This window comes from Macrobrachium nipponense, chromosome 12, assembly GCF_015104395.2.
Source record: "Macrobrachium nipponense isolate FS-2020 chromosome 12, ASM1510439v2, whole genome shotgun sequence".
NCBI classification, from domain to species: domain Eukaryota; kingdom Metazoa; phylum Arthropoda; class Malacostraca; order Decapoda; family Palaemonidae; genus Macrobrachium; species Macrobrachium nipponense.
In genome coordinates, this window is record NC_087205.1 from 19636352 (window position 1) to 19661363 (window position 25012).

The following is a 25012-nucleotide window of genomic DNA, read 5'->3' on the forward strand; positions in this document are numbered from 1 at the left end:
TAGGCACCAAGAGCCTGTTAGGCACAAGGAACTTTTCGACTTCCAGGATCCTCATAGTTCCTCTTTGACTAGGAATTATTCTCCTCCTTCGACTTCGAACAAGAATTTGTCTCGAAATCAGCGCACTCCTTCTCGGGCAAGGAGTCTCCTGTGAAGAGCCCTATCCCTTCCAAACGTTCTCCTTCAGTTGGACCTTTGGAAGAGGTCTCGGATGAAGATAAACCTGTGGATGTAGCAGTCTCGGACTACAAGAGGCTCTCGTTACTGCTCCTCAAGGAGTTCGGAGACTCCCTTCATCCTGCTGATCCTCCCTCACCGGGATCGCTTATGTCCAGCACTAGAGCACATAAGTCCTCATCTTTTGTAAAGATGCACCCTGCATTATGCATGAAAAAGGCTTTGAAAAACTTTGCGGAATGGCTACAATCAAAGAGGGAAGCTGGTAAAACAATTTTTTCCTGCCCTCCTTCCAAATTAACAGGGAAGCCTGGAAGGTGGTATGAGACCAAAGAGCCCATGGGATTGGGTCTCCCGTCGTCAGCAGACTCTGATTTTGCCTCATTGGTAGACTCCTCCAGGAGACGGTCTCTACTTTCTGCGAAGGCAACTTGGGGCATGTGTGAGCTTGACCATCTCCTCAAGGGCCTTTTCAAGACTTTAGAAGTCTTTAACTTTATGGACTGGGCCTTGGGGGCTTTAGCGAAGAGAGCCCAGGACACGGATTTTGTCTCTATGGAAGAGCTCTCTAGTGTTTTGGCCTGTCTAGATAGAGCGGTTATGGACGGCTCAGTGGAAATTGCCTCTCTATTTGGAACAGTCGTACTAAAGAAGAGATCGGTTTTTAGTTCTTTCCTCACGAGAGCGGTATCTCCTCTACAGAGATCCTCTCTTTTATTCGCGCCTCTTTCCTCGCATCTATTCCCGCAGGAAACGGTTAAGGAGGTAGCTAAATCCTTAACAGAGAAAGCAACCCAAGATCTCCTCACGCATTCGGCTAAGAAGTTCAGGCCTGCTGTATCTATTGAAAAGAAAGAGAGACCCTCTTTCATACAGCCCTTTCGAGGAGCCTCCACTTCTAGAGCCCCTCTTAGAGGTCGCAGGCCAGAGCGAAGGAGTAGAGCATCTAGAAGGTCCTTTGGGAAGTCTAGATGAACAGAGAGTCCTCCAGACAAAAGTAGGCGCCAGACTACTCCATTTTGCCAAAGTCTGGGCGCAGAAGGGAGCGGACTCTTGGTCCCTCTCTAACCTAAGAAAAGGATATTGTTCATACACGAAACAAACCTTCGGTCTTAACATTAGGTTTCATACATTCAACTTACCTGTCAGATATATACATAGCTATCGACTCCGTCGTCCCCGACAGAAATTCGAATTTCGCGCAGGACAAACACTACAAGGTAGGTCAGGTGATCTACCTGCCTGCCGCTGGGTGGCAGGACTAGGAACTATTCCCGTTTTCTAATCAGATTCTCTCTGTCGCTGGGAAGGTAAACATATGTTTGCTTTCCCTCCTGATTTGATTTTCGTGTTTCATCGCCATCGATCTTCTGGGCCGACTTTTACAGGGAAGTACTGGATCGGTGGTTTGGCATACGTTTTTAATAACTTTTTAATAAACTTTTTAATAAACTTTTTTAATGATTAAACTTCGAAGTTTTCGAAGAATAGAGTATGTGTAACTACCGAAGTTTTCGGTAGACAATTACATAGTTTGCAAGAAAGGGAAATATAAATATTTATTCATTGATGAAGTGTAATAAATGTTAGAATTTGATTGAGGAAAATAAGGTAACTTCCTATTTGAGGAAGTCAGAAAACATAGAACTAGATATGCTTTCTTAGAAGCTTTAATAGCCCTCGTTCTGACAAGCATTAGAATATTAACAGTACTAGTAGTGTTGTTTCCTCATCACCTTCTTACTTCACAGAAACTACAAATTCATTTGCAATTTGAAGATAAAGGAATGTAGCTCAAGATACGAGCTATTATAAGGTAAGAAGTGATTATAGTGTTCCCCATTGCATTAGAGGGTGAGTCTGATCGGCTCTGTCTCGCTCCCAGGCCTAGACCTCTTCCAAGCTCCCTGGCCCGGAGGAGAAGGAATGTCGAAAGCCGTACGGAGGTTATGGAGAACCCCCACCGTTCAGGCGTCCCCTCGGCAGGTTCTGTAGAACGTCCCAGACTGCCAGGGATAGCCATTGGAAAGGCATCCTAATTCAATGTGTTCCCCTTTTTATTATCGTCTTGACGAATAAGGAGTAAAACATTCAACGGCGTAGATTAAATGAAGATGCAAGATAATCTCGTCTGCTGGCCTATTCGAGGAACCTCCAAAGAAAGAAGAACGGAAGAAAGGTTGCGGTAGAGGCATTGCCCTATCCGGGTTCGTCCCCCCCCCCGTACAGTTTTGGACGGGGGGGGCGGTCTATCCCATGGGGGTTTGAAATAGTTATTTCAATAAATTCCTCATCAGTACATGTATATGAAAATATATCTATTCTGAGAAGATCGAATTAGATATTAAAGATATTTGTTGATCGATGAATTAATATGGATCTCGTTTAGTGATTACACACATATATAACTTTTAAGCTTCTAGCTCCTTGGGCATGAAGCTCCGGTAACGAGGCTCAATGCGCCTAAAGCGTCTGAAACAAGGCGCAAAGCGTCTGAAACGAGGCGCAAAGCACCTGAAGGGCCTGAATATAGGCGCAAAAGCGCCTGAAGCACGATGAACCAGGATCTTCATCGGAAATGGAAGTCCTTCTCATTCAGAAGAAAGGGAGGGCTATGTCGAAAATGAAAGTATTGTCGAATTCTAGCAAGAAAACAAATGTACAAGAGATCGGAACCTTCCGCACACAAAACCTTCCGCACAAGCGGAACCTTCCAGAAGGCGGAAGATTCCAGATTCAAATAACCTTCCAGACGTACAGAACTTTCCAGGCGAGGATCGCCTTTCAGATGCTCGGAACTTTCCAACAAGAAAACTTTCCAAGGGCGATACGTCTTCTAGGATCCAGGAGTATTCTGATCACGATAACTCCTCCCAGGCGCCAGGAGTATTCGGAACGCGATACTCCTGCCAAGCACCAGGAGTATTCCGACGAGCACGATACTCCTCCCAGGCGCCAGGAGTATTCGGAACGTGATACTCCTACCAGGCGCCAGGAGTATTCTAGGCAAGATACTCCTGCTTAGCGCCAGACACTTTCTCCTACAAGAAGAGCCTGACAACCGCCGAGAGTCCTCCAGGCGAAGGGTGAAAGACATTCAAGGCTTTTCCTGATAGGGACGGAGTTGTCGCGCAGGCGGCCGTTGCCCTTGTCAGGATCGTCTTAATGCAATAAAGGCTAGAGCAAGTTCGGTTTTTTCCAGGCAGGGACTCAAGATGTAGCACAGGCTGCCGTAGCCCTTGTCAGGTTAGAGTCGGTACTGCGAATAGCCCTTCACCTTTCGAAAGGAAGCGCTCTCCTTCGGTTGCTCAATCTTGCCCCAAATTGAGGAATGGAAGATAGAGCAGAATTGTGAGAATTAGTTCAGTATTAGTAAGAGGATATTAAATCATCCTCCTTCTAAAGTAGATTGCAACCAACCATTTACAGAAAGAGGGGCAATCGTTTGGAAGTTGAACAAGATTCGTACGAGCTCTCATTCATTGATTAGAGGCTCTTCCAGATAAGAAAGGCGTAAAATACGGACTTATCTCCAAGATAATAAAAGCTGGAGAGATTCTCTTCGATCCTCGGTTGTCATTTGCAATATCTTTCGACTAATACTCATTCGGGATTATTGACGAAATGAACGAAGAGAGTAAGATTTCTATTCTTTTCTCTGCTGTCAGAAAGGAAAGAGTGTCGTAGAAGGCTTGCTGTATATGACTACTGAATGACAAGTCATAATACGCATACCATAGTTGCCTTTCTGGTTCGCTACGGAATTGTCTATATCCTTAAAGGATTTACTAGTAAAGACTTCGCTTAAAAGGTTTGTTACGACAATACCTATTCAGCCTCGGTATTTAACAAAGGTTGTTTGCCTAAAATTTGCATTATTGAGAGCTTTCTTAGACTCGAGAATAATTTTATTATATCCATTCAGTTTGGAAGGGAGTAACTGGGGCCCAACCTCAGGAATGAAGGCAAGCCAGGCAGTGAACGACACGCTGTAATTGTGAGCCAATCTAGTACCATCCGGTTCTCGGTCGTGAACGGTTGGTTACACTTTCTCTCCTAAAGGATCGAATGCTTCACCGTATATTCCCCATACAATCAGGGACTTAACCACGAATTGAGGGAATTTTTTAGGCAAACATGAATAACATCGTATTCGTTTTGCTAAGGATATCTCTCTGCCTCGCTTGAGGAAAGAATGTAGTAGAAAATTCACCTTAAGATAAACGAGTACGCTTAAGCTTATGTACACACACGTGTTAATTACAGCGCTCCTACTATTCCTCTTACAAGAGTTTCCTAGATGAATGCTGTTACCACAATGTGATAGGATTATAAAGAATTTTAATTCGGCAGAGCACGATTTAACATTCATTGGTGGAAAGAGTTGTCAGACCTGCGGAAAATATTCACAGATATCTTCGCAAGGCAGAAGATGAACGACCTTCTTATAGATTGCTTCCTTTTCCTCGAAACAAGAGAGGTAGCAAGATACGCCATCTTTAAATAAAGAGGGGAATAAAACTTTAGTTTTTTTCCCCTAGTTGTATATATTCTTAACACATATTAAAAATAAATGGGCGTCTAAGGAAGAAGATGAAATGCATCATTTGGCAATAAAAGGTTGGATTCACAGAAGTCACGTTCTTCTGTCAGCATGTGTCGGAAGGTTTTTTCTAAGAGATTTGATCGGAATCTATTATAAATATTGGACCTGAAAAACCTATTCACTCTGAGTCTGTCTGCGTGCAGACTGACCAGAAGTAAATATGAATGAGAGGATTTTTCAAGGGAAGCTTGATAATTCCTTTAAATATGTTCAAAAAGACATAGAGTTGCTGCAGATCGTGCTAGATAGAAAGGGGAAAACTGTCCTCTTCCGATACCTCTGTGAAACTACATAATGATTTTCTTCCCTTTCAGAGGGAAGAATCACCTTGGTAATTTATGCTATCAATGAACACAGTGAAAAGATATATTCTGTCTAGACAAAGAATATTAGAGATAGTAGAAAATTAAGATCTTCGGGATCTATACAATACCTCTATACGATAAGATTAAGAGATCTTATACTTAGAATGGGATCCTAATTTGGGCCTCAGATTCCGTGTTCGACAAAGATGGAACTGCTCCTAATCAAATGTTTCTCTTGGTCACTAAACGATCAAGAGGACAAGTGAAATTTTGGGCTTTAGAATCTGGAATCAAATTCTATGACGACTCGGCAATGGGTTCTGGCCAGCATAGTATGTTTGGCAGAGAACTAAAGCCTTTTATTCCTGGATCAACGCTTTTAGATAGAGGTTTCGTTGTCCGGGTAATGTAGTGACATTGTCATCTACAGAATGAAGAAAAGGTTTAAAACGTTTACTGACAGAGTCTTTGGAACGCGAGAAGGGCTCAAACTACTTCCCAAAAGGTTCAGAGGAGAATACATCAAGAGCTAGAAATCAACCAATTTCAGCTCAGAATCTCTTTAAAGTCCAAAGCTCCTTCCCTTCCTTCGGGCAAGGATAGGGAAGCTTCTGCAACGAGAAAACTCATCAACATGTAAGAGGAGCAACTCGTTAGCAACGGAAGTATGCAATAATGATCCTCCTCGGAGGAAGACTTGTCTCTTGGAATTTTGAGATTTCCTATTGTCTACTGGATGGAGCGGACTAAATTGTGATGAATGTGCAGGAGCAATTAGCGTCTTTGGTAGGAGTACTTTCTAAAGATCCTACTCGTAAAAAGGATGATAGACTTCTGATTAAGGAGATCCAAATACCGATCTCCTGTCGGAGCGCGACGAACCCTACAGGGGAGTTGTCGCACAAGCGGCCATCTCTGGGGGGAGCGATGCGTTAGGCAGGCGAGACGTGGGAAAGGAAGTAACTCCTGCCAAGCGTATGGCGCCAACTAGGAGCCAGGCGCCAGTAGGCGCAAAGAGCCTGACTTTACTGTAGATCGTTCTAGGCCAAGATCTTCATCCAAGCAACAAGAGCCAACTGGAGAAGAGAGAACTCCTGATAGGAGTATAGCGCCCGCTAAGCGCAATATACTTGCCATTGAAAGGCCATTCCATGAGCGATACTCCTACCACCACAGAGTATTTCGGAACTAGATGCGCCTTCCATAGGTCAGGAGTAATTCGGGAAGAGAGCTCCTGCCAGGCGCCTGAGTACTCTGACCTCGATACTCCTCCCAGGAGCCAGGAGTATTCTAGACTTTTTACTCCTACCGGAGCCAGGAGTATTCGAAGCGCGATGTGCTACCAAGCGCCAGGAGTATTCTGAGCTTAATACTCCTAACAGACGCCAGGAGTATTCGGAACGCGATACTCCTGTCAAGCACCAGGAGTATCCGATGAGCACGATACTCCTCCCAGGCGCCATGGAGTATTCGGACGTGATACTCCTACCAGGCGCAGGGAGTATTCCGATTCACGATGCTCCTCCTAGGAAAGCGATACTTCTGCCAGGCGCCAGGAGTATCCGAGCACGATACTCCTCCCAGGCGCCAGGAGTATTCGGAGAACGATACTCCTGCCAGGCGCCAGGGAGTATTCAGAGGACGAGGAGTATTCCGATCGCGATACTCCTCCCAGGCCGCCAGGAGTATCGGAGGAACGCATACTCCCGTGCCATGGCGCCAGGAGTATTCGGTTAGAGCGATACTCCTGCCAGGCGCCAGGAGTATTCTGAGCTTAATACTCCTAACAGGCGCCAGGAGTATTTCGAAGCGCTATACTTCCCTGCCCAGGTGGGCCAGAGTAAAATTTTCGATAAGCGCGCTACTCCTGCCCAATAAGCGCCAGTATTCGAAGTCGCGATCTACTCCGCCCCTAGGGTCGGTCGCCAGGAGTATTCGAAGCGGCGATACATCTTTAGGGCCAGGCGCCAGAGTATGCTGAGCTTAATACTCCTAAGCAGGCGGCAGGAGTATTTGCGAAGAGTTTTACGACTGTCAGGCGCCAGGAGTATTCTAAAACAGAATACTCCTCGCGACAGCCAAGGCGCAAGCCAGGCGTTAGGCTTCATCCAGATGAGATCCAGTTCAAAGAAAGTCCTAGTCTTCTTTGAAACAATGGTGATCTCTAAAGCACTTCATAAGTGACTTGATGATACCTTCAAACAGCTGAGAATTTAAAAAGCTCATGAAGTGCGAGCTTTTGCAAATTCTTGTTCTTTTCGTAACAATATGTCAGGAAGACATATTAGCTTTAACATATAGGAGATGCAACTATGGGTTGACTACTCTTACACGAAGGACTTCAAGTTAACCTACGAGAGATTCTTCTCTCTTGGTTTATACGTATCAGCGGATACGTTGCTGGGATAAGGAGCCGACACTGATCCTTTAATAATGAGTTGAATTTATTTTAACTCAATGATTTTTATTGGAGGTTTGAAAGGAGTTTGGGGATAACTCTCTTTCAATTTAGCGCGAACCCTCATGTTAGGAACAGGTGATCGGGATCGGTGTTGCGCTCCTTAAATAAGTGCGTGTTGTCATATAAGCGGATGTGCTCCCATTGACAAACGCCAGTTAGGATTCTGTCGAGTAAGTGGAAGAGACCCCATCGACAGATCCACAAGAACTCTTGGCCACAGATCACTATCTCGCTAAGGCTCTTGAGATGAAGCAGACTCCTATGCAATAGCTAGGAAGTCAATCCTTCGTCTAGAAACACAGAGGAACTAAGGTCTATAAATACCTACAACTATGTTGTTTACTGTCTAGTCAGTAACTAGCTGTCTCTTCTTGCCCTCCACCAAAGGGTGTCAATCAGCTATGTATATATCTGACAGGTAAGTTGAATGTATGAAAATGATATTGTTATGATACAATAAAGTTTCATACATACTTACCTGGCAGATATATACAATTAAAGACCCACCCAGCCTCCCCGCAGGAGACAGGTGGAAGAGAGAATCTGATTAGAAAACGGGAATAGTTCCTAGTCCTGCCACCCAGCGGCAGGCAGGTAGATCACCTGACCTACCTGTAGCGTGTGCCGCGAAATTCGAATTTCTGTCGGGGACGACGGAGTCGATAGCTATGTATATATCTGCCAGGTAAGTATGTATGAAACTTTATTGTATCATAACAATATCATATTTACTAGCGCCAAGCTGGAAACCGGTAGAATTAAAATTACACTTGTGAGATCCAGGGACTAATGGCATCTATACCAGGTCACGGGGCATGTATACCCAGAATGCCCACGGCTACCTGTGACCCATCAGTTATTTTCCTACCGCCTTTAAGATAAGACGTGTTACTGTCTATCTCATTTAAAGCCGGTTTTTCAGTTTGCCCGTTCTTTATCCATTTCATTTTTTTATTTTTCATTCCTTTTCTTTCTCCAAGTGTGATCAGTGTGTGGTAAGAGTGTATACGTGGTATGATGGAGAATTTTGCCTCAACATCGGGATCGTCTACCGTTTCGAAGAGGAGACAAAGGAAATGCCCAGGAGTCAGTGGCTTTCCATGTTCTAGGTTCCTAACTTCGGTGTCGACGGATCCTCATCCAACGTGTAGTAGGTGCAGGGAAAACGTATGTACGGTTACTAATCCGTGTTCTGTTTGTCGCGGTTGGTCGGTGGAACAGTGGAAGAAGTTCTATGGGAAAAGCCAATACAAAAGGAAGGGGGTGACGCCATCTTTGGATGACCAAATCTTACCGGCTTCTTTTGTATCGGTAATAAACCAGGCTGCTCCATATGTTTCTCCACCTGCTTTTGAATTGTCTCATACCCCTTCGGTTTCTCCTAGCGGTTCTGTATCGGAAACGTCAGGAGGGGCCTTGGGTAATTTTATGAATAATTTGCACTCTCCTTTGTTCCCAGCAAGTATAGGGGGAGATCCGCCATCTTTGTTCCAGGCTCCTGCTACTCAAGTGCATAGGTTAGATGGTACGTGGTCAGCGCTAGGCCTACCAGGCGTACCAACCTTGGATGGTCTGCTTGCGCATTATATGACGTCACGGTTCCAGCAGGGTCCGGCAGCGCTGAATGTTCCTCATCCCCCTGGCTTGCAATTTATGGGAAGTTAATGCCGCGGCTTCACCATCCCACTCAGTAGTTTACAGCGATGCAGAACGTGGGAGGTAGTTTGGCAGCAAACGTGCGGTTTGCCAGCAGAAACCTCTCAGTCTCTCCCTACGAGAGGGATGACGTCACAACATACGTCACACTGATATGGCAGGCGTGATGACGTCACAGACCGATTCTCGGCCTTTTTCGCTGCACCCAGACGCTAATACGCCTTCTGACCCGTCAATGCAAACTGTAATGCAGAAATTACAGGATATAGAGAAGAGAATGAATAAGAGAGACAAAAAGAAAAAGTGTGATTCGCCTTCTTCGTCTTCTTCCTCTAGTTCGGCGTCATCGCTAAGTCCGATAACGTCACGGCGAGCGCCAGTCAAGCGTTGGAGAAGGATTCGGGAGTTCCTGGCGGATCCTCGGGCTAAGAGGAGAAGAATCAATTCTTCCTCTTCTTCGGACCAAGACTGTCATTTCCAAGTCAGCAAGAAGGTCGGAAAATCAGTGGCTATTAAGCAAAAGGTTGGCAGACGAAGCCGTTCGCAAGAATCCGAACAAGCGAGAGAGGTGACGGCTGGCGAGCTAGCGGCCGAGGCGGAGTTGCCAGTTCGGATCGCAAAAACTGCGATACCTCTGGTAAAATCGACGTTGGCGGCGAAAGGTGCAGCAGAGGATGGAATGCAGGTCCCAGTTTCGCCCGTAAGGCCGTTCAAAATACGTACGAAGGACGATAAGGCTCCTATTAAAAGTACGAAAAATAGAGAGTTGGCAACCTCGGCGGAGACGTTCGTGGAAGGCAGTGTCCGTCTGGATAGAAGGTCGAGGCCGGGCTCGCCGACGCTCGGAAACGATGCCAATGCTAATAGAGATGAACTTATCTCTGTCTTAAGGGAGCCTTCATCTTGGAGATCTAGACGAGATTCTCGCTCTAGATCCGTGAGCAGAGAAAGAGTGAGACGTTCTCGTTCCCCTGCTGACTATCCGGGATCGAGCCAACAGCGGCCAGCAAAGATCAAAGAGACCGCGGCCGTAGGGGCAGGCGGCCGTGGAATTCCGGGCCGTCTGTCAGAAGATAGAGGCGAGACAACATCCCTTGTGACGGAGAGTGGTACACTAGAGCCGGAGGAAGGAGAAAACCAAGAGTTTCTGGCCTCGTATGCAGAAGTTATTGATTTGATTCGTCAATTCAATAGCCTTTCGGAGAAGACAGAAACACCAGCCAGTATGCTTCCTCCTGGAATTGACATGGCGTTTGGACTAAAGAGGGATACCAAGGTGTCGTATGAATTGCCTTGTTCGAGTCATGAGGAATCGGTCTTGCAACACGTAAACGCAAAGATTGCAGGGAGGGATAATTCCTTAAGGTCTAATAGATCATTTAAATTTATTCCCCCTCCAATGATAAAGCAAAGGAAATATTATACGACACGACACCGAAGGTCCTTTGCTGTCTAGACAAATGAACCCTAATGTTGTAAGGTTAAGGCCTGGATTAACCTTGGATCAGGTTAAAATGGAGTGCCCTTTGATGACGTACCAAGAGGCTGCTACGTTAGAAGCAACAGCTTCTTCTGTCTTTCAGGCTGCTTCCTGGTTAGACCTTTGGTCAACAGCAGTGGCGAAAATTGCATCCTCGGAAGAGCAACAAGGAAAGTAGGGTCATGAACCATTGTTCATTAGATTACTACAGTCAGGTTCAAGTGCGATTGCGTACCTGACAAACGTAAGTGCCAATGTTTGGGCAAATATCCTGCTAATGAGGAGAGATGCAGCATTGGCTAGACTAAGCCGCAATGTGGATTTGGATTCCCTGTTAGCAATGAGGAATGGGGATATCTTGGAATCGCAACTGCTGTTGCCAGAGGTCATACTGGAAGAGGCGATAGATAGAAGAAGGATGGACACTAACGATAGGTTGGTGCAACAGGCAGTTAGGAAAACGTCTAACAGTCAAACTACTCCTTTGGAGGGAAGACAACAGCAGATGTCTCGGAAGAAGACAGTGAGACATAGCATCCCTAATAGAGTCACAAGACCCTCTTCCCCAAAGAGGATAACTCATCGGCCCTTTCACAATAGAAACAACAGAGGAAGGGGCAATAGGGGAAGAGGGAGAGGCTCAAGAAGATAGGATGGGCGCCTCCCATCACTCGGCCACACCAGTGGGTTGTTGCCTGGCAAATCACTGGAAGGTGTGGCAGGAACTAGGGGCAGAGCAGTGGGTGGTGGTGTTCTCAGGATTGGTATTTGATTCCGTTAGAGGGTACAAACCCGCCCGCCCCTGACAGATCAACCATTACCCCACGTCACTTATGCCCACAAATCTCAGAAGGCCACTATTCTGCAGGACGAAGTGAAGAAGATGATGGAAAAAGGAGCTGTGCAACAAGTATGCAGTCCGACAAAAGGCTTCTACAGCAGGATTTTCCTGGTACCCAAAGCCAACGGGGAGTGGAGGACAGTAATAGACCTGTCAACGCTGAATCTGTTTATAAGGAAAACCAGTTTCAAGATGGAAACTCCGAAAACGGTTCTACAAGCAGTCAGAATCGGAGACTTTATGCTGACAGTCGATCTAAAGGACGCATACTTTCAGATACCAGTCCATCAGTCTTCAAGGAAATTTCTCCGCTTCAGTCTTGCAGGGAAGCTTTCGAATTCAAGGTCCTGTGCTTCGGATTGACAACGTCTCCTCAAGTGTTTACAAGAGTGTTCACCCTCGTGTCGGCGTGGGCGCATGCTCAGGGGATCAGGCTAATAAGATATCTGGACGATTGGCTGGTGATAGCAAAGTCCAGGGAGAAATTACTCAGGGACAGGGCGGCCCTCCTGCAGCTTTGTCACAGCCTAGGTATTGTGGTGAATCAGCAGAAGTCGCAGTTGGATCCAAGTCAACATTTGGAATATGCTGGGAATGGTTGATAGACAACAACACAAGCCCAAAGTATTCCCGACAAACCAAAGAGTAGAGAAATGCAAACAAGTGGTGAATGCCTTTCTGGGAAAGCAGACACAGCCAGCAAGACAGTGGCAGGTGGTGCTGGGAATCCTAACCTCCCTGGAGAAGCTAGTACCAACAAGGAAGGCTACACCTTCGGTGCCTACAATGGAGGATGAAGGAGTTTTTGGTCACCAACAGTAGATCACCCGTACGACAAATTCCTTGTCGGCAGAAGTGAGGAAAGACTTGCTGTGGTGGGTGAACGACGACAATCTGACAGTGGGTGTCCCCCTTCAACAATCCTCCCCAGACCTCTTGCTGTTCTCGGATGCGTCACTAGAAGGCTGGGGAGCCCATATGGAGGAGTTGATGGTGTCAGCAAAATGGAGTTGCAAGGACAGAGAACTCCATATAAACGTGCTGGAGTTGAAAGCAGCTTCTCTGGCTCTACAAGAATTCAGGGAGAGAGTAAAGGGACACTCAGTGGTATTGATGTCAGACAACACCACAGTAGTAGCTTATATAAACAAGCAAGGAGGCCTAGTTTCTCGGCAGCTACATGTGATGACAGTTCAACTTCACCAGTGGGCTATAGAGAACCTGGTAGACATCAAGGCCAGGTATATTCCGGGAAAAAGAAACATAGTGGCCGACAAGTTGAGCCGCAGGGATCAGATTCTGGGAACGGAGTGGTCCCTACACCAACAGGTAGTGGACAGGATGCTCATGTTGTGGGAAGGACCGATCATAGACCTATTCGCAACCAGGTACAACAAAAAGTTGGAAGTGTATTGTTCAGTAGTCCCGGACGCAGAGGCAGTAGCAGAAGATGCGCTACAACACCCCTGGGACAATCTGGACGTGTACGCATTTCCTCCATTTTGTCTTATCCGTCAGGTTCTGAACAGGGTAATGCGGTCTCAGAACCTCAAGATGACCCTGGTAGCCCCGTTATGGCCGAAAGCAGAGTGGTTTCCAGACCTACTGGAACTCCTAGTAGATGTGCCAAGAGAGTTACCTCCATGGAGCAACCTTCTGTGTCAGCCTCACGTGGAGAGGTACCACCAGTCGGTGAAGTCCCTATTGCTTCACGGGTGGAGACTGTCAAGTATCTCCTCCGAGAGCGAGGATTTTCGCAGAAAGCAGCAACTCATATGGCAGGTAATATCAGAAAATCATCTGCGACAGTATACCAAGGAAAGTGGTCAGCATACTGTGATTGGTGTCGTAGAGGGAACGTGTCTCCACTCGGTACCACTATTCCGCAGTTAGCAGAGTTTCTGATATATCTCGGAACAGAAAAACATATGTCTGTATCTGCAGTGAAGGGGTACAGGGCTGCTCTAGCCTCAGTCTTACGAATGAAAGGAGTGGACATATCGTCTTCATGGGAGGTTGGCCCATGATGATGAGGAGCTTTGAACAGTCATGCCCACCAAAGGAGCTAAAAGCCCCAGATTGGGATCTGACCAAGGTACTGAGTAGTCTGACAAAACCCCCCTACGAACCACTAAGGCAGTCCACGGATAGGAGCCTGACCCTGAAGACAGTCTTCTTATTGGCCCTGGCTTCAACCAAAAGGGTGGGGGAGCTACATGGCCTCTCATATCTCATAAAGCACTCGAGAGGTTGGAGATCAATGGTATGTGAGTTTGTCCCAGAATTCGGGGCCAAGACCCAAAATCCAACAATAGTAGACGGCAGATTCGACTCCTTTACCATACCTTCCTTGGCAGACTTTGTAGACAACGACAAAGCTTGAGATGCTCCTGTGCCCCGTCAGGGCACTAAGGGAGTACTTAAGAGAACAAGGCACCTCAGGCCGGGTGCCAGAGGTTGTTCGTAAGTACAGGACGGAACAAGAAGGAAGTGTCCAAGAATACAATATCATTTTGGCTAAGGGAGACGATCAGAGATGCTTATACGGCAGAAGACAGAGGGTCAGATAGCCAGGTGGGAGCTAGAGCTCATGACATCAGGGGTGTGAGTGCTTCCCTGGCATTTAAGAAGAACATGTCTGTGGATAAAATTCTGAAAGCTGGTGTGTGGAAGCGCCAAACAACTTTCACCTCATTTTATTTGAAAGATGTTGCCCATAGATCCTTGGACACCTTTTCCTTGGGTCCAGTGGTGGCGGCCCAACAAGTGATATAGTTCATCCAGTGCCCCTGGCGGGTCAGTTTGCGTCTAGTCTAAGATGAAGGTATGAAAGTAGAATGAATGGGATGACTGGTCTTTTTTCTTTACTACTTTCTTCCTACTCCTTTAACTACGGGCAATATGAAGGAGAGTACCGTCATGTGCTGGAACGGACTAGATGCAGGTGAGATGGTCGGCCATACTGTGAAGCTATCTTAGCTGATGATATACTTTTCAGTAGCAACACACCCCTCTGGATAATAGGGAAAAGAGGGGTGAAGGTGGATCCAGTTGCAAGGGACAAGAGTAAACAGTAGAATGGTATCTACACCCAGTGGGAGAAAACCAATAGATCCGCTTATATCTTTGGTCCTAGGTTCATTGTCCATTCTCTTAGAATTTCCCTATATATTCGGAAATGGATAAGGTGGCAAACTCCCAGTCAGTTGTAGAGACTTACCTCCCTCCAATAGTAAGTCTATCCTAATGTTAAGACCGAAGGTTTGTTTCGTGTATGAACAAATACCAAATTTGTAACTAATTTGTATTTTTCATAACTAACAAACCTGAGGTCTTAACATTAGGATTTACTAGCGCCAAGCTGGAAACCGGTAGAATTAAAATTACACTTGTGAGATCCAGGGACTAATGGCATCTATACCAGGTCACGGGGCATGTATACCCAGAATGCCCACGGCTACCTGTGACCCATCAGTTATATTTCTAACCCAGTTTAGACTGCTAGAGGGGTGGTTCGAGGTGGGCCTTTAACTGTTAAGACCTCAGGTTTGTTAGTTATGAAAAATACAAATTAGTTACAAATTTGGTATTTTAATCCCCTTCAGGGAAAATCCTCCCTTGACTACAACTCCAAGGGAGTTGATTGCAAGATACTCAGATCCGGTCCGAAGGCTAGCGATTCGGCAGGCAGTGGAACAGATGATTTTGAAAGAAGCGGTAGAACTGGTACAAGATCTCCAGTCTCCAGGATTTTACAATCGGTTGTTCCTGGTACCAAAAGCATCGGGGGGTTGGAGACCAGTCCTAGATGTCAGTGCTCTGAATTTCTTCGTAATGAAGAAGAAATTCTCGATGGAGATGTCTTCCTCTGTTCTGTCTGCTCTTCGTCCAGGGGACTGGATGGTGTCCCTGGACCTTCAGGATGCATATTTCCATGTGCCAATTCATCCGGCATCGCAGAAATACCTGAGATTCATGTTTCAAGGAAAAGTCTTTCAGTTCCGAGCGTTGTGTTTTGGACTTTCGACAGCCCCTCAAGTCTTCACGGACATCATGAAGAACGTAGCTCATTGGCTTCATCTGGAAGGGATCAGGATCTCACTATATTTAGACTATTGGCTAATAAGAGCCCAATCGAAGAAGCAATGTCTGGAGGATCTTTATGTAACTCTAAACTTGACAAAGTCCCTGGGACTTTTAGTCAATCTCGAGAAATCCATGCTGACTCCCCAGCAAAGCATTGTCTATCTGGGGATTCAGATGGATTCTCGGGATTTTCTAGCGTCTCCTTCGCAAGAAAGGAAAGAACGCTGCTTGGAAAAGGTGGCAGTCTTCCTAAAGAAAGAACATTGTTCCGCGAGGGAGTGGATGAGTCTACTGGGGACCCTCTCCTCGATGGAACAGTTCGTTTCTTTAGGAAGACTACACCTCAGACCCCTTCAATTTTACCTGAAGGAGAGATGGAATTGGAAGTCTCAAGAACTAGGAGAGACTTTTCCAATATCGAAGGAAATCAAGGAGAATCTCCTCTGGTGGTTAGATCCACAGAAGCTAAGCAAGGGGATCTCCCTTCAATTACAGAACCTTCGCCTAGCGTTATTTGCAGACGCTTCAGATTCGGGATGGGGAGCAACATTAGGTTCGAGAGAAGTGTCAGGCACCTGGGAAGGAGAACAGGTGTCCTGGCACATAAACAAGAAAGAATTAACTGCCATTCATCTGGCTCTCGTTCATTTCGAGGAGCAGGTTTCAGGTTTGGTGATTCAAATTCACTCGGACAATACAACAGCCCTAGCATATATAAAGAAACGGGGTGACGCATTCCTTCTCCCTGTACGAGTCAGCGAAGGATCTGCTGATATGGGCTCAAGAAAGGAAAATCTCTCTTCTCACAAGGTTTGTGCAAGGAGAGAGAAACGTTCGTGCGGATCTTTTAAGCAGAAAAGACCAAGTCCTACCCACGGAATGGACACTCAATCTTCAAGTCTGCCAACAACTTTGGCTATTGTGAGGAAGAACGAATGTAGACCTGTTCGCTACCAACAAGAACAACAGGCTAGAAAATTATTGCTCCCCAATCTCGGATCCGCAAGCGGTAGCCATAGACAGCTTTCTGCTAGACTGGGCAGGTTTAGACACGTACGCCTTCCCCCCTTTCAAGATAGTAGGGGAAGTGTTAAGGAAGTTCGCCTGCTCAGAGGGAACAAGAATGACTAATCGCTCCCTTCTGGCCAGCTCTGGATTGGTTCACAGAGGTACTGGAGTGGATTTTCCCAGATCGCTTCCACTAAGGAGCGATCTTCTCAAACAGCCCCACTTCGACAGATTTCACAAGAACCTCCCCGCTCTAAGTCTGACTGCCTTCAGACTATCGAAGGACTCGTCAGAGCAAGGGGCTTTTCGCGCGAAGTTGCGAAGGCTATCGCAAGAGCCAGAAGATATTCCACCTCTTAAGTGTATCAGTCGAAGTGGGAGGTGTTTAGAAGATGGTGTAAGACTAAGAAAATATCCTCTTCCAGTACCTCTGTAGCTAACATCGCTGATTTCCTTCTCTATTTAAAGAATAGTTGTAACCTCGCAGTGTCAACAGTGAAGGGTTACAGAAGCATGCTGGCCTCTGTTTTTAGGCATAGAGGTCTAGATCTAACGAATAATAAAGATCTTCATGACTTTATAAGGTCTTTTGAAACCACGAAAGACCAGAGGATTAGAAGACCTAGCTGGAACTTGGATGTAGTCCTTAAGTTCCTCATGTCAGAAAAGTTTGTACCTTTGCATACAGCCTCATTTAAAGACTTAACTAGGAAGTCTTTATTTCTCTTCGCACTAGCAACGGCTAAGAGAGTTAGTGAGCTACAGGCTTTGGAAGGAAGAGTAGGTTTTAGAAAGGATTCAGCGTATTGCTCCTTTAAACCACTCTTCTTAGCTAAAAACGAAAATCCTTCAAAACCATGGCCTAGAAGCTTCGAGGTAAAAGGACTTTCTTCCCTGACGGGAAAAGAACTGGAGAGGACTTTGCGTCCTGTCAGGGCCCTCAAGTTCTACTTAAAACAAAAAGCCTTATTAAGAGGTACAGAAGAAAGTCTCTGGTGCTCTGTAAAAGATCCTAAGAGACCTATTTTGAAGAACGCCCTAACGTTCTTCATAAAGGATGTGATAAAAGAGGCTCACTTTGCATGCAGTGAAGAGCACCTCAAGATTCTCAGAGTAAGAGCACATGAAGTGAGAGCCATAGCTACGTCAATGGCCTTTCACAAAACTTGTTCTCTTCAGGCTCTTATACAGTCAACATATTGGAGATGTAACTCTGTTTTCGCCTCCAATTATTTAAGAGATGTGAAAATTACTTATGAAAAGTGCTTCTCTCTGGGAGCTTACGTTTCTGCGGATTCAGTGCTGGGAGAAGGAGCTGAGGCTAATCCTTCTTAACTTAGTTTAGTGTTAATTTTTCTTTATGTTATTGGTGGTTGTTTTTATTGGTCGATTGTAAGAGGGAATAGGGGGACCCTCTTGCAATTCATAGGTTATAACATTACTAATATGGTCAGGTAATCGGGATTGGCTTCTGTTCTCCTTGTGTTTTACTTAGAGAAACCTAAAACTCTGTCATGTAAGAGGGCTAGTCCCCATTGATATGACAAAGGTAAAGGCTCTACCATGTAAGTGGGTCAGCCCCCATTGGTACGATCCAGAGTAGGCTCTGTCGCGTAAGCGGGCTAGCCCCCATTGACGTGATCCAAAGAGTTGTTCAGTCATAGGTCCTTACCTCGCTGGAACTCTTGAGGCAGGCAGACTCATTGACAGTAATGAAGTCTTCTGCCCAATCAGGTAAGAACCATGGATTATTATTTCCGAGAACATATGTTGTTTTTTCCCTGTTTTTTAATATATATTTATTATAGTTATGTTTAGCTGTCTCTTACCCTCCACCAAGGGTGCCAATCAGCTAAGTATATATCTGCTGGGTAAGTTTTCATGTACAAAAATAATATTGTTAAGATACAATAAAGTTTTGTACATACTTACCTGGCAGATATATACGTTAAATGGCCCACCCATCCTCCCCTCAGGAGACAGGTGGAAGAGAAAATCTGGTTTAGAAAACGGGAATGGTTCCGGATCCCGCCACCCAGCGGCGGGAATGGTGGATCACCTGACCTACCTGTCGCGTGTGCCGCAAGTTTTGAAATTCTGTCGGGACGACCGAGTCTATAGCTAAGTATATATCTGCCAGGTAAGTATGTACAAAACTTTATTGTATCTTAACAATATCATTTTTATCCATGTTTTTATTTTTTGTTTTTTAGAATGTTCATATGTTTCATGCCATAGAACTTCAGGTTTTACAATGAACACCCACTTTCCAACCTCTCACAGTATCATGGTGTCTTCATTGTGTTGATTTACTATCGTTCTCCTTAGTAGCAGGTTTATAAACTAATGGTACATTTCCCTTGAAACTTTAAGATTATTCTATTAGATTTAAAACTTTTCTGGTAAAGTGTAGCCTTTATTTTGTAGGTGCTGGATGACGTAAGACGAGTTGTGGCCCAGTCGGACTATGTTCCAAGAGATCCTAGAGAACTTTGTAACAGACTCTTTCACACTGTGTATATGGCTACAGAAAACTCATCTGCTGAGACAAAAGCTCGAGCTAAGCTTCTTGCTCAGCAAATTGGAAGGTAATAGCTTTTCTATGTATTTTAAGTATAGTAAGTTTCTAAATCTGGTCACAACCATAGTTCTGTCATCAAGTCTTGGTACAGAATATTAAATCTATAACTCTTGAAGTGAGAAAAGCTACTAATTTGTAAATATTGCTTAGAGCTGCATCTGCCAGATCTTTACCCAGATTGCAATGCCTCACTTTAATCTGTGAATATCTGACATGAGTATGTTATGTGTGATGTGAACTGTTCAAAGAGCATGTAACATGTATAATATTTAAATAATTGTGTAATGTTAAGTATGCTATCAGTTCTGCTTTTCTGTATGTACTTTTCATTACAGTGCCCCCCAGTTTTATGCGTTTCACATTTTCACAGTCCACTTTGTTGCGGATTTTTGTGGAACACATTACATATTCACTTTCCTTAGGGGAACTTTCTCAAAAATAGTCATTAATTTGCATTTTTTCATAGAACAATATTGTGTATTCACTAATTACTGTATTTTTTTTTTAAATATACAAATTACTATATTTTTACATTGAATTATAAGAGAGAGAGAGAGAGAGAGAGAGAGAGAGAGAGAGAGAGAGAGAGAGAGAGAGAGTCCTTCCTGCAGCACAATATATATTTTGTGAATGAATAGTTCATTTATGATAAAAAAAATTATTTGTACTACTAATTGCAGTACCGCACTATACTATTAATGTATAAATACAGCAAAAAACATTAATCAAAATGTATGTTTGTCTTTTGTTTACACTCTGAAAACCATCTAATTGACACTACCGAAAGAATTGTTTGGGAAAGTAATTTAGTTGCTATATGAAACTAATTTATTAATGGTATTATTATTTAAAATTTTTGTACATAAAGTTTGTGATATAATAATTCATATTTCAGAGAGAGAGAGAGAGAGAGAGAGAGAGAGAGAGAGAGAGAGAGAGAGAGAGAGAGAGAGAGAGAGAGAGAGAGAGAGATATGATTATACGTCATCACAAAAATTGCTACAGTACTGAAACCTGGAGGTTATAAGTTGCCTTCATAAGAAATTCAGAGGGTTTTTAAATATTTTTATGGTGTTTATATCAATAGTACTGTATACTATGTATCTAAAAAAATTATTGCTAAAAAAGAATGTTTTGATTGGTTCATGGACATCTTTGTTCATTACCTTATGGCACTGTGAATGACAAATTGTAAAAAAAAAATGCATGGAAAGCGATATGAACAAAATTTATTGAAAAGTAATTGTTCCCCATTAATTTATCCAATTTTCTCAAGCGGTAGCATCAAAGAGAAAACAGCTTATAATGATACTGGCATAACTGGCTTCAGGAAAATAGATATTCCTGATTGTTTTTCATTTTGAAGTATAAAATTATTGTTCTTTTGCTGTTTCCTGAAAAGTTACTTTTTTATTTAGTAACTTACCAAGTAATTACATAGCTGATGTTTCTAACTCGTGCAGCAGCTAAAAATTGAAAATACGTATGCAGTAGAGCTTCTATCGTTTTCGTGTAGGAGACAGTGCCCTGTCCACTTTCAGAGAAGGATGGGTACAACAGTTGAAGAGCTCAGTTCGTTTCTGTTGGTCAACGACTGAACTTGAGCCGTTCTAAGCAGCTTGACTTTGAATTTGATCTCTGGATAGTTCTTTGGTGTCTGTATTGGGTGATACTCGTGGTTATTTTTGGTAGCTTTCATGCTACTTAAATAGCTTAGGTTTTATTTTGATTTGTTGAATTACAGGCTGTCCCCAGTTAATAGCTTGTCTAATGGCATAAAATAGGCAATTTGTGGCATCATAACACCCTAAGTCTCTGTTGTCAGCGGCAATAGAGCTACAAGAGAGGCGGTTATCGTTGCCATAAGTCCCATAAATCGTGGAATTTTGGTTAATGGCAGTTTTCGCTTACCAGCACCTTGCCGAGGACGGAACCACCAGTGATAACCAAGGACTGCCTGTATTGACTTAGTACTTGTTATGTCAGACACTAATAGTGCTAGTACATATTAGGTTTTGCAGCAAAGGCTGCAAAATTAGAATGATCAAAGCCTCATATGACTACCATACAATCTGCACCCATTGTAGGGGATGGACTTGTTCCATTAATTTGACTTCTTTCAGGGGGAATGGAAGACCCTTAAGAACATTTGGGTAAATTAAAACATGATAGAAAGAGGGAAGCAGCAGTTAGAGCAGAGACTAAGAATGTAGCCAGTTTGCAGAATTCTCCTTAATCTGCCAGACCCCCATGATTCCAACCCTAATGCCATTGGCAGCCTTGAAGCCTGCGTTGATCAGAAGTTCAAGCTCAAGAGTTAATACTGTGGAGCATTTAAGTGCTTCGGTGACAATTCTTATGGATGATTAATGCTCAAACGTTAGTGCAAATGCTAGTGCAGTGGGTGCGTTTATACCCGTCCTGCCGACGCTCCTTGACAAAGGTCCCTGTCAGACTCCCATGCACCAGGGAGGAGGCATACTGGTAGTCCTAGGGAGGTCAGTGGCATTTGCTCACAGGTAGGTACCCCCTTAGCCTTAGCTGATCCTGTTGAACATTCCCAGGATTCAGTGGACTGCCATTGGAAAGGCATCCGGAAGTCAGTGCACAGTCTTTCATCTGGATCTTCTTGTTCTGAGGTGGACAAAAGGAGCCAATGACGCTACTATGAGAGTTCCCATCCTTTGAAGAGACGTTTTGCGGATGCGGACCATTTTTCTCTGCCTGAATACAAACAAAGCACGGAAGTTGAGGACAGTTCTCAGCTGTCTTTTAGTTTCTGGGGAAGTCCAGATTCCGTTTCTCCTGAGCGTCAGTGCTTGTTGCCTAACTGCTCTTCTACTTCTAAGAGGTGCCCAGCTTTGACTTTGAAGCTCCAACCTTTTTCTCAATTTGCATCAGTTGTCGAGCGCCCAGCGCCCGCACCTGAGCACCCAGCACCCGTATCTGAGCCCCTGGCACCAACCTCGACTTCTCTTGCACCAGTAGTGGAACTTTTGGCACCAAGTGTCCAGCTCCCAGCACCTTTTCCAACTTTACCTGCGTTGTCTACATTTGGGCATTGTCCTTCTATGGCGCCCATCCAACATTTTGCACGAGATTATGGGTATTTTTCAGAGGAGTTCTAGTAGCTCAGGATTCTCCCGACTTGGCTCTTTTGGTAATTTCCTCAAATGAAGAAGTTTTTGATCAAGCTCCTGCACCCACACCTTTTGCTAGCTTACCGAGATATTTCCTAGCAGCCTTTCCTTCCTTTTTCTTGCCAGCAACCCTGGCTTCCCCTGTCTCTGCCTTTTGCATGAGGAACCAGCCTATGGAATCTTTTAATTTCATAAGATGTTATTGTCCTCATCTAGAAAAGCATTACAGGAATTAGAAGTTTGGCTCTCTGACAAGAGAGAGCAAGGTAAGGCGGTCTTCTGCACTCCCCCTTCCCGTCTATTGAAAAAAAGGTATTAGGCCTATGCTACTGGAGAGGCTCCGTCCCTGCAGTAGCTGCCTCTTCCCAAGGGGACTTTGTGTTTGATCGATTCCGCGAGACAGTAAGCCTTTTCCTCTGCTAAATCATGGTTTTGGCCATAGAGCCGGACCACTTTGAGAAGAATATCTTCAGGACTTTTGAAGTCCTAAGCTTTCTAGATTGGACTTTTGGAGCATGGGCTAAGAGAGTTGAGGATTGTGTGGATCTTTCGGATGATTTGTTGGCAGATTGGTTGGGCATCCTTTCTTGTGCCGATAAGGCCATTAGAGATGGCTCCATGGAATTAGCCTCCTTATTTGGTACAGGAGTCTTAAAGAAAAGGGAACTATGGTGTTCATACACCAAGAAAGAAGTAACCGCTTCCCAGAAGTCAGCGCTTCTTTTTTCACTGTTAGATTGTAGTCATCTTTTTCTTCAATCTACGGTTCAAGAGATAGCTTCAGATCTTCAGAAAAAGTAAACGCAAGATCTGTTAAGCACATTTAACAAAATGCCCTAAAGAACCTGCTTTTAACATCAAGATGATCTCACCTTTGCAACAGTGCCCTGTGAAAGTTCAAGCCAGACCTTCTTCCTATCTATGTTCCTCTCACCCTGTCAAGAACACACCCACAAGACCTTCCACTTGTGAAGGAAAGTGCTGTCCTCTGTTCCTGTGGGAGCAAGGCTTCTCCATTTCTGGCGAGAATGTGAAGCCAGGGGTAGATCAGTGGGTATCACTAGTACTGAAAGAAGAGTACTCCAGTCCGTTCAGGGGGAATCTTCCCTTAGTGTTGGAGCCCATAGCATTGATGGCTTACTCGCTAGGCTCTGACAGGTATTCAGCCCTAGCAAAAGCAATATCGTCTCTGATCATCAAGAGAGCCATGGAAGAAGTCAAATACATAAGTTCTCTGGGATTTTACAGGTGACTTTTTGTTGTCCCTAAAACATCAGGGGGTTGGAGACCTGTCCTGGACATCAGCGCCTTGAATTTTTTCATGATGAAACAAGGTTCAAAATGGTAACCAATTAGCCAGTCCTCTCCTCAATTCATCAGAATGACTGGATGGTAACAATAGATATGCAAGATGCATAGTTCCACATTCCAGTTCATCCAAGCTGCAGAAAATATCTTTGCTTTGTATTCCTGGACAGGGTCTTTAAATTTGGAGCCTTGTACTTCAGCCTCTCCACGGCATCCCAAGTGTTCACCTGCATTCTCACTCCCCTCGAAGTGGCTTCACCTCATTGGGAAAACGTCTTTTTATTTAAACGACTGGCTCCTTCACTCACCAATGAAATTAAAATGCAGTGAGGACTTGAAGAAGACTGCTCTTAGCCCAGGATCTGGACATACTTATCAACAAGGAGAAGTCTCAGCTGTCTCCCTCTCAAGTGATTCAATATTGGAGATGAAGATAGACTGAATTTTCGGGTTTCTCCATCACCCATAAGAATTCAAAAGTTCCTTCAAGTGTTCGGCAGTTTCCTTGCTCTCCCTTCCTGCTTAGCCAGCCAACAGGTGGATGAGCCTCGAAGGGACCCTCGCGTCGATAGAGAAGTTTGCAAATCTAGGGAGACTTCATTTAAGGGTTCTACAGTTCTTCCTGAAGGTGAGCTGGAACAGAAAGAACCACCTGGACTCATCCATTTTTCCAATTACACAAGAAATTAAAACCAACTTGAGATGGTGGCTATCAGAAAGAAGACTTTCAGAAGGCATGTCTCTTCTGCCTCTGAACCCTAGCCTGTTCTTGTATTTAGATGCCTCAGACCTGGTTTGGAAAGCTCTTCTTGGGAACACAAAAGTATCAGGGATTTGGTCTCCAGGAGAGAGGAGCCTTCATATAAATGTGAAGGAATTGACAGCCATACATCTAGGCCCTCTTCATTTTGCCAAAATGACCTGCAAAAAGACGGTAGTGGTGTCCTTCAACAACACCACCACTCTACCCCACATAAGGAAACGGGGAATGCACTCCTCCCTTTATGAGGCAGCAAAGAGCCTTCTCCTGTGCGCAAAGGAGAATCAAATAATGGTTGTGATTAAGTTCATTCAGGGCAAGATGAATGTGTTTTCAGACAAACTCAAGTCATCATGGACAGGTCCTCCCCACAGAGTGGACTCTAATCACACAGGTGTGCAACGATCTGTGAAGTTGTGGTGGAAACCGTTTTTAGATCTTTTCACAACATCAAAAAACCATCGCCTGCTGTTGTTCTGCTCCCCGACTCCGGAGCCTCAGACATGACTTCCCTCCTTTCAACATGGTCAAGGAAGTCTTGAAAAAATTTTCATCCCATCAGAATTCGAAAATGACTGGTAGCTCCATTCTGGCCATGAAGAG

General features: G+C 44.6%; 1 protein-coding gene across 3 annotated transcripts in view; it reads left to right on the forward strand.

Annotated features, from left to right (window-relative positions):
• Positions 1-25012, forward strand: part of LOC135224397 (glutamine-dependent NAD(+) synthetase-like) — a 141999-nt gene that overhangs the window by 80376 nt on the left and 36611 nt on the right. For all 3 annotated transcript variants that reach the window (XM_064263364.1, XM_064263361.1, XM_064263362.1), the window contains exon 9: positions 19048-19208. In XM_064263364.1, the coding sequence (XP_064119434.1) occupies positions 19048-19208 (161 nt within the window). The remainder of the gene's footprint in view (positions 1-19047; positions 19209-25012) is intronic.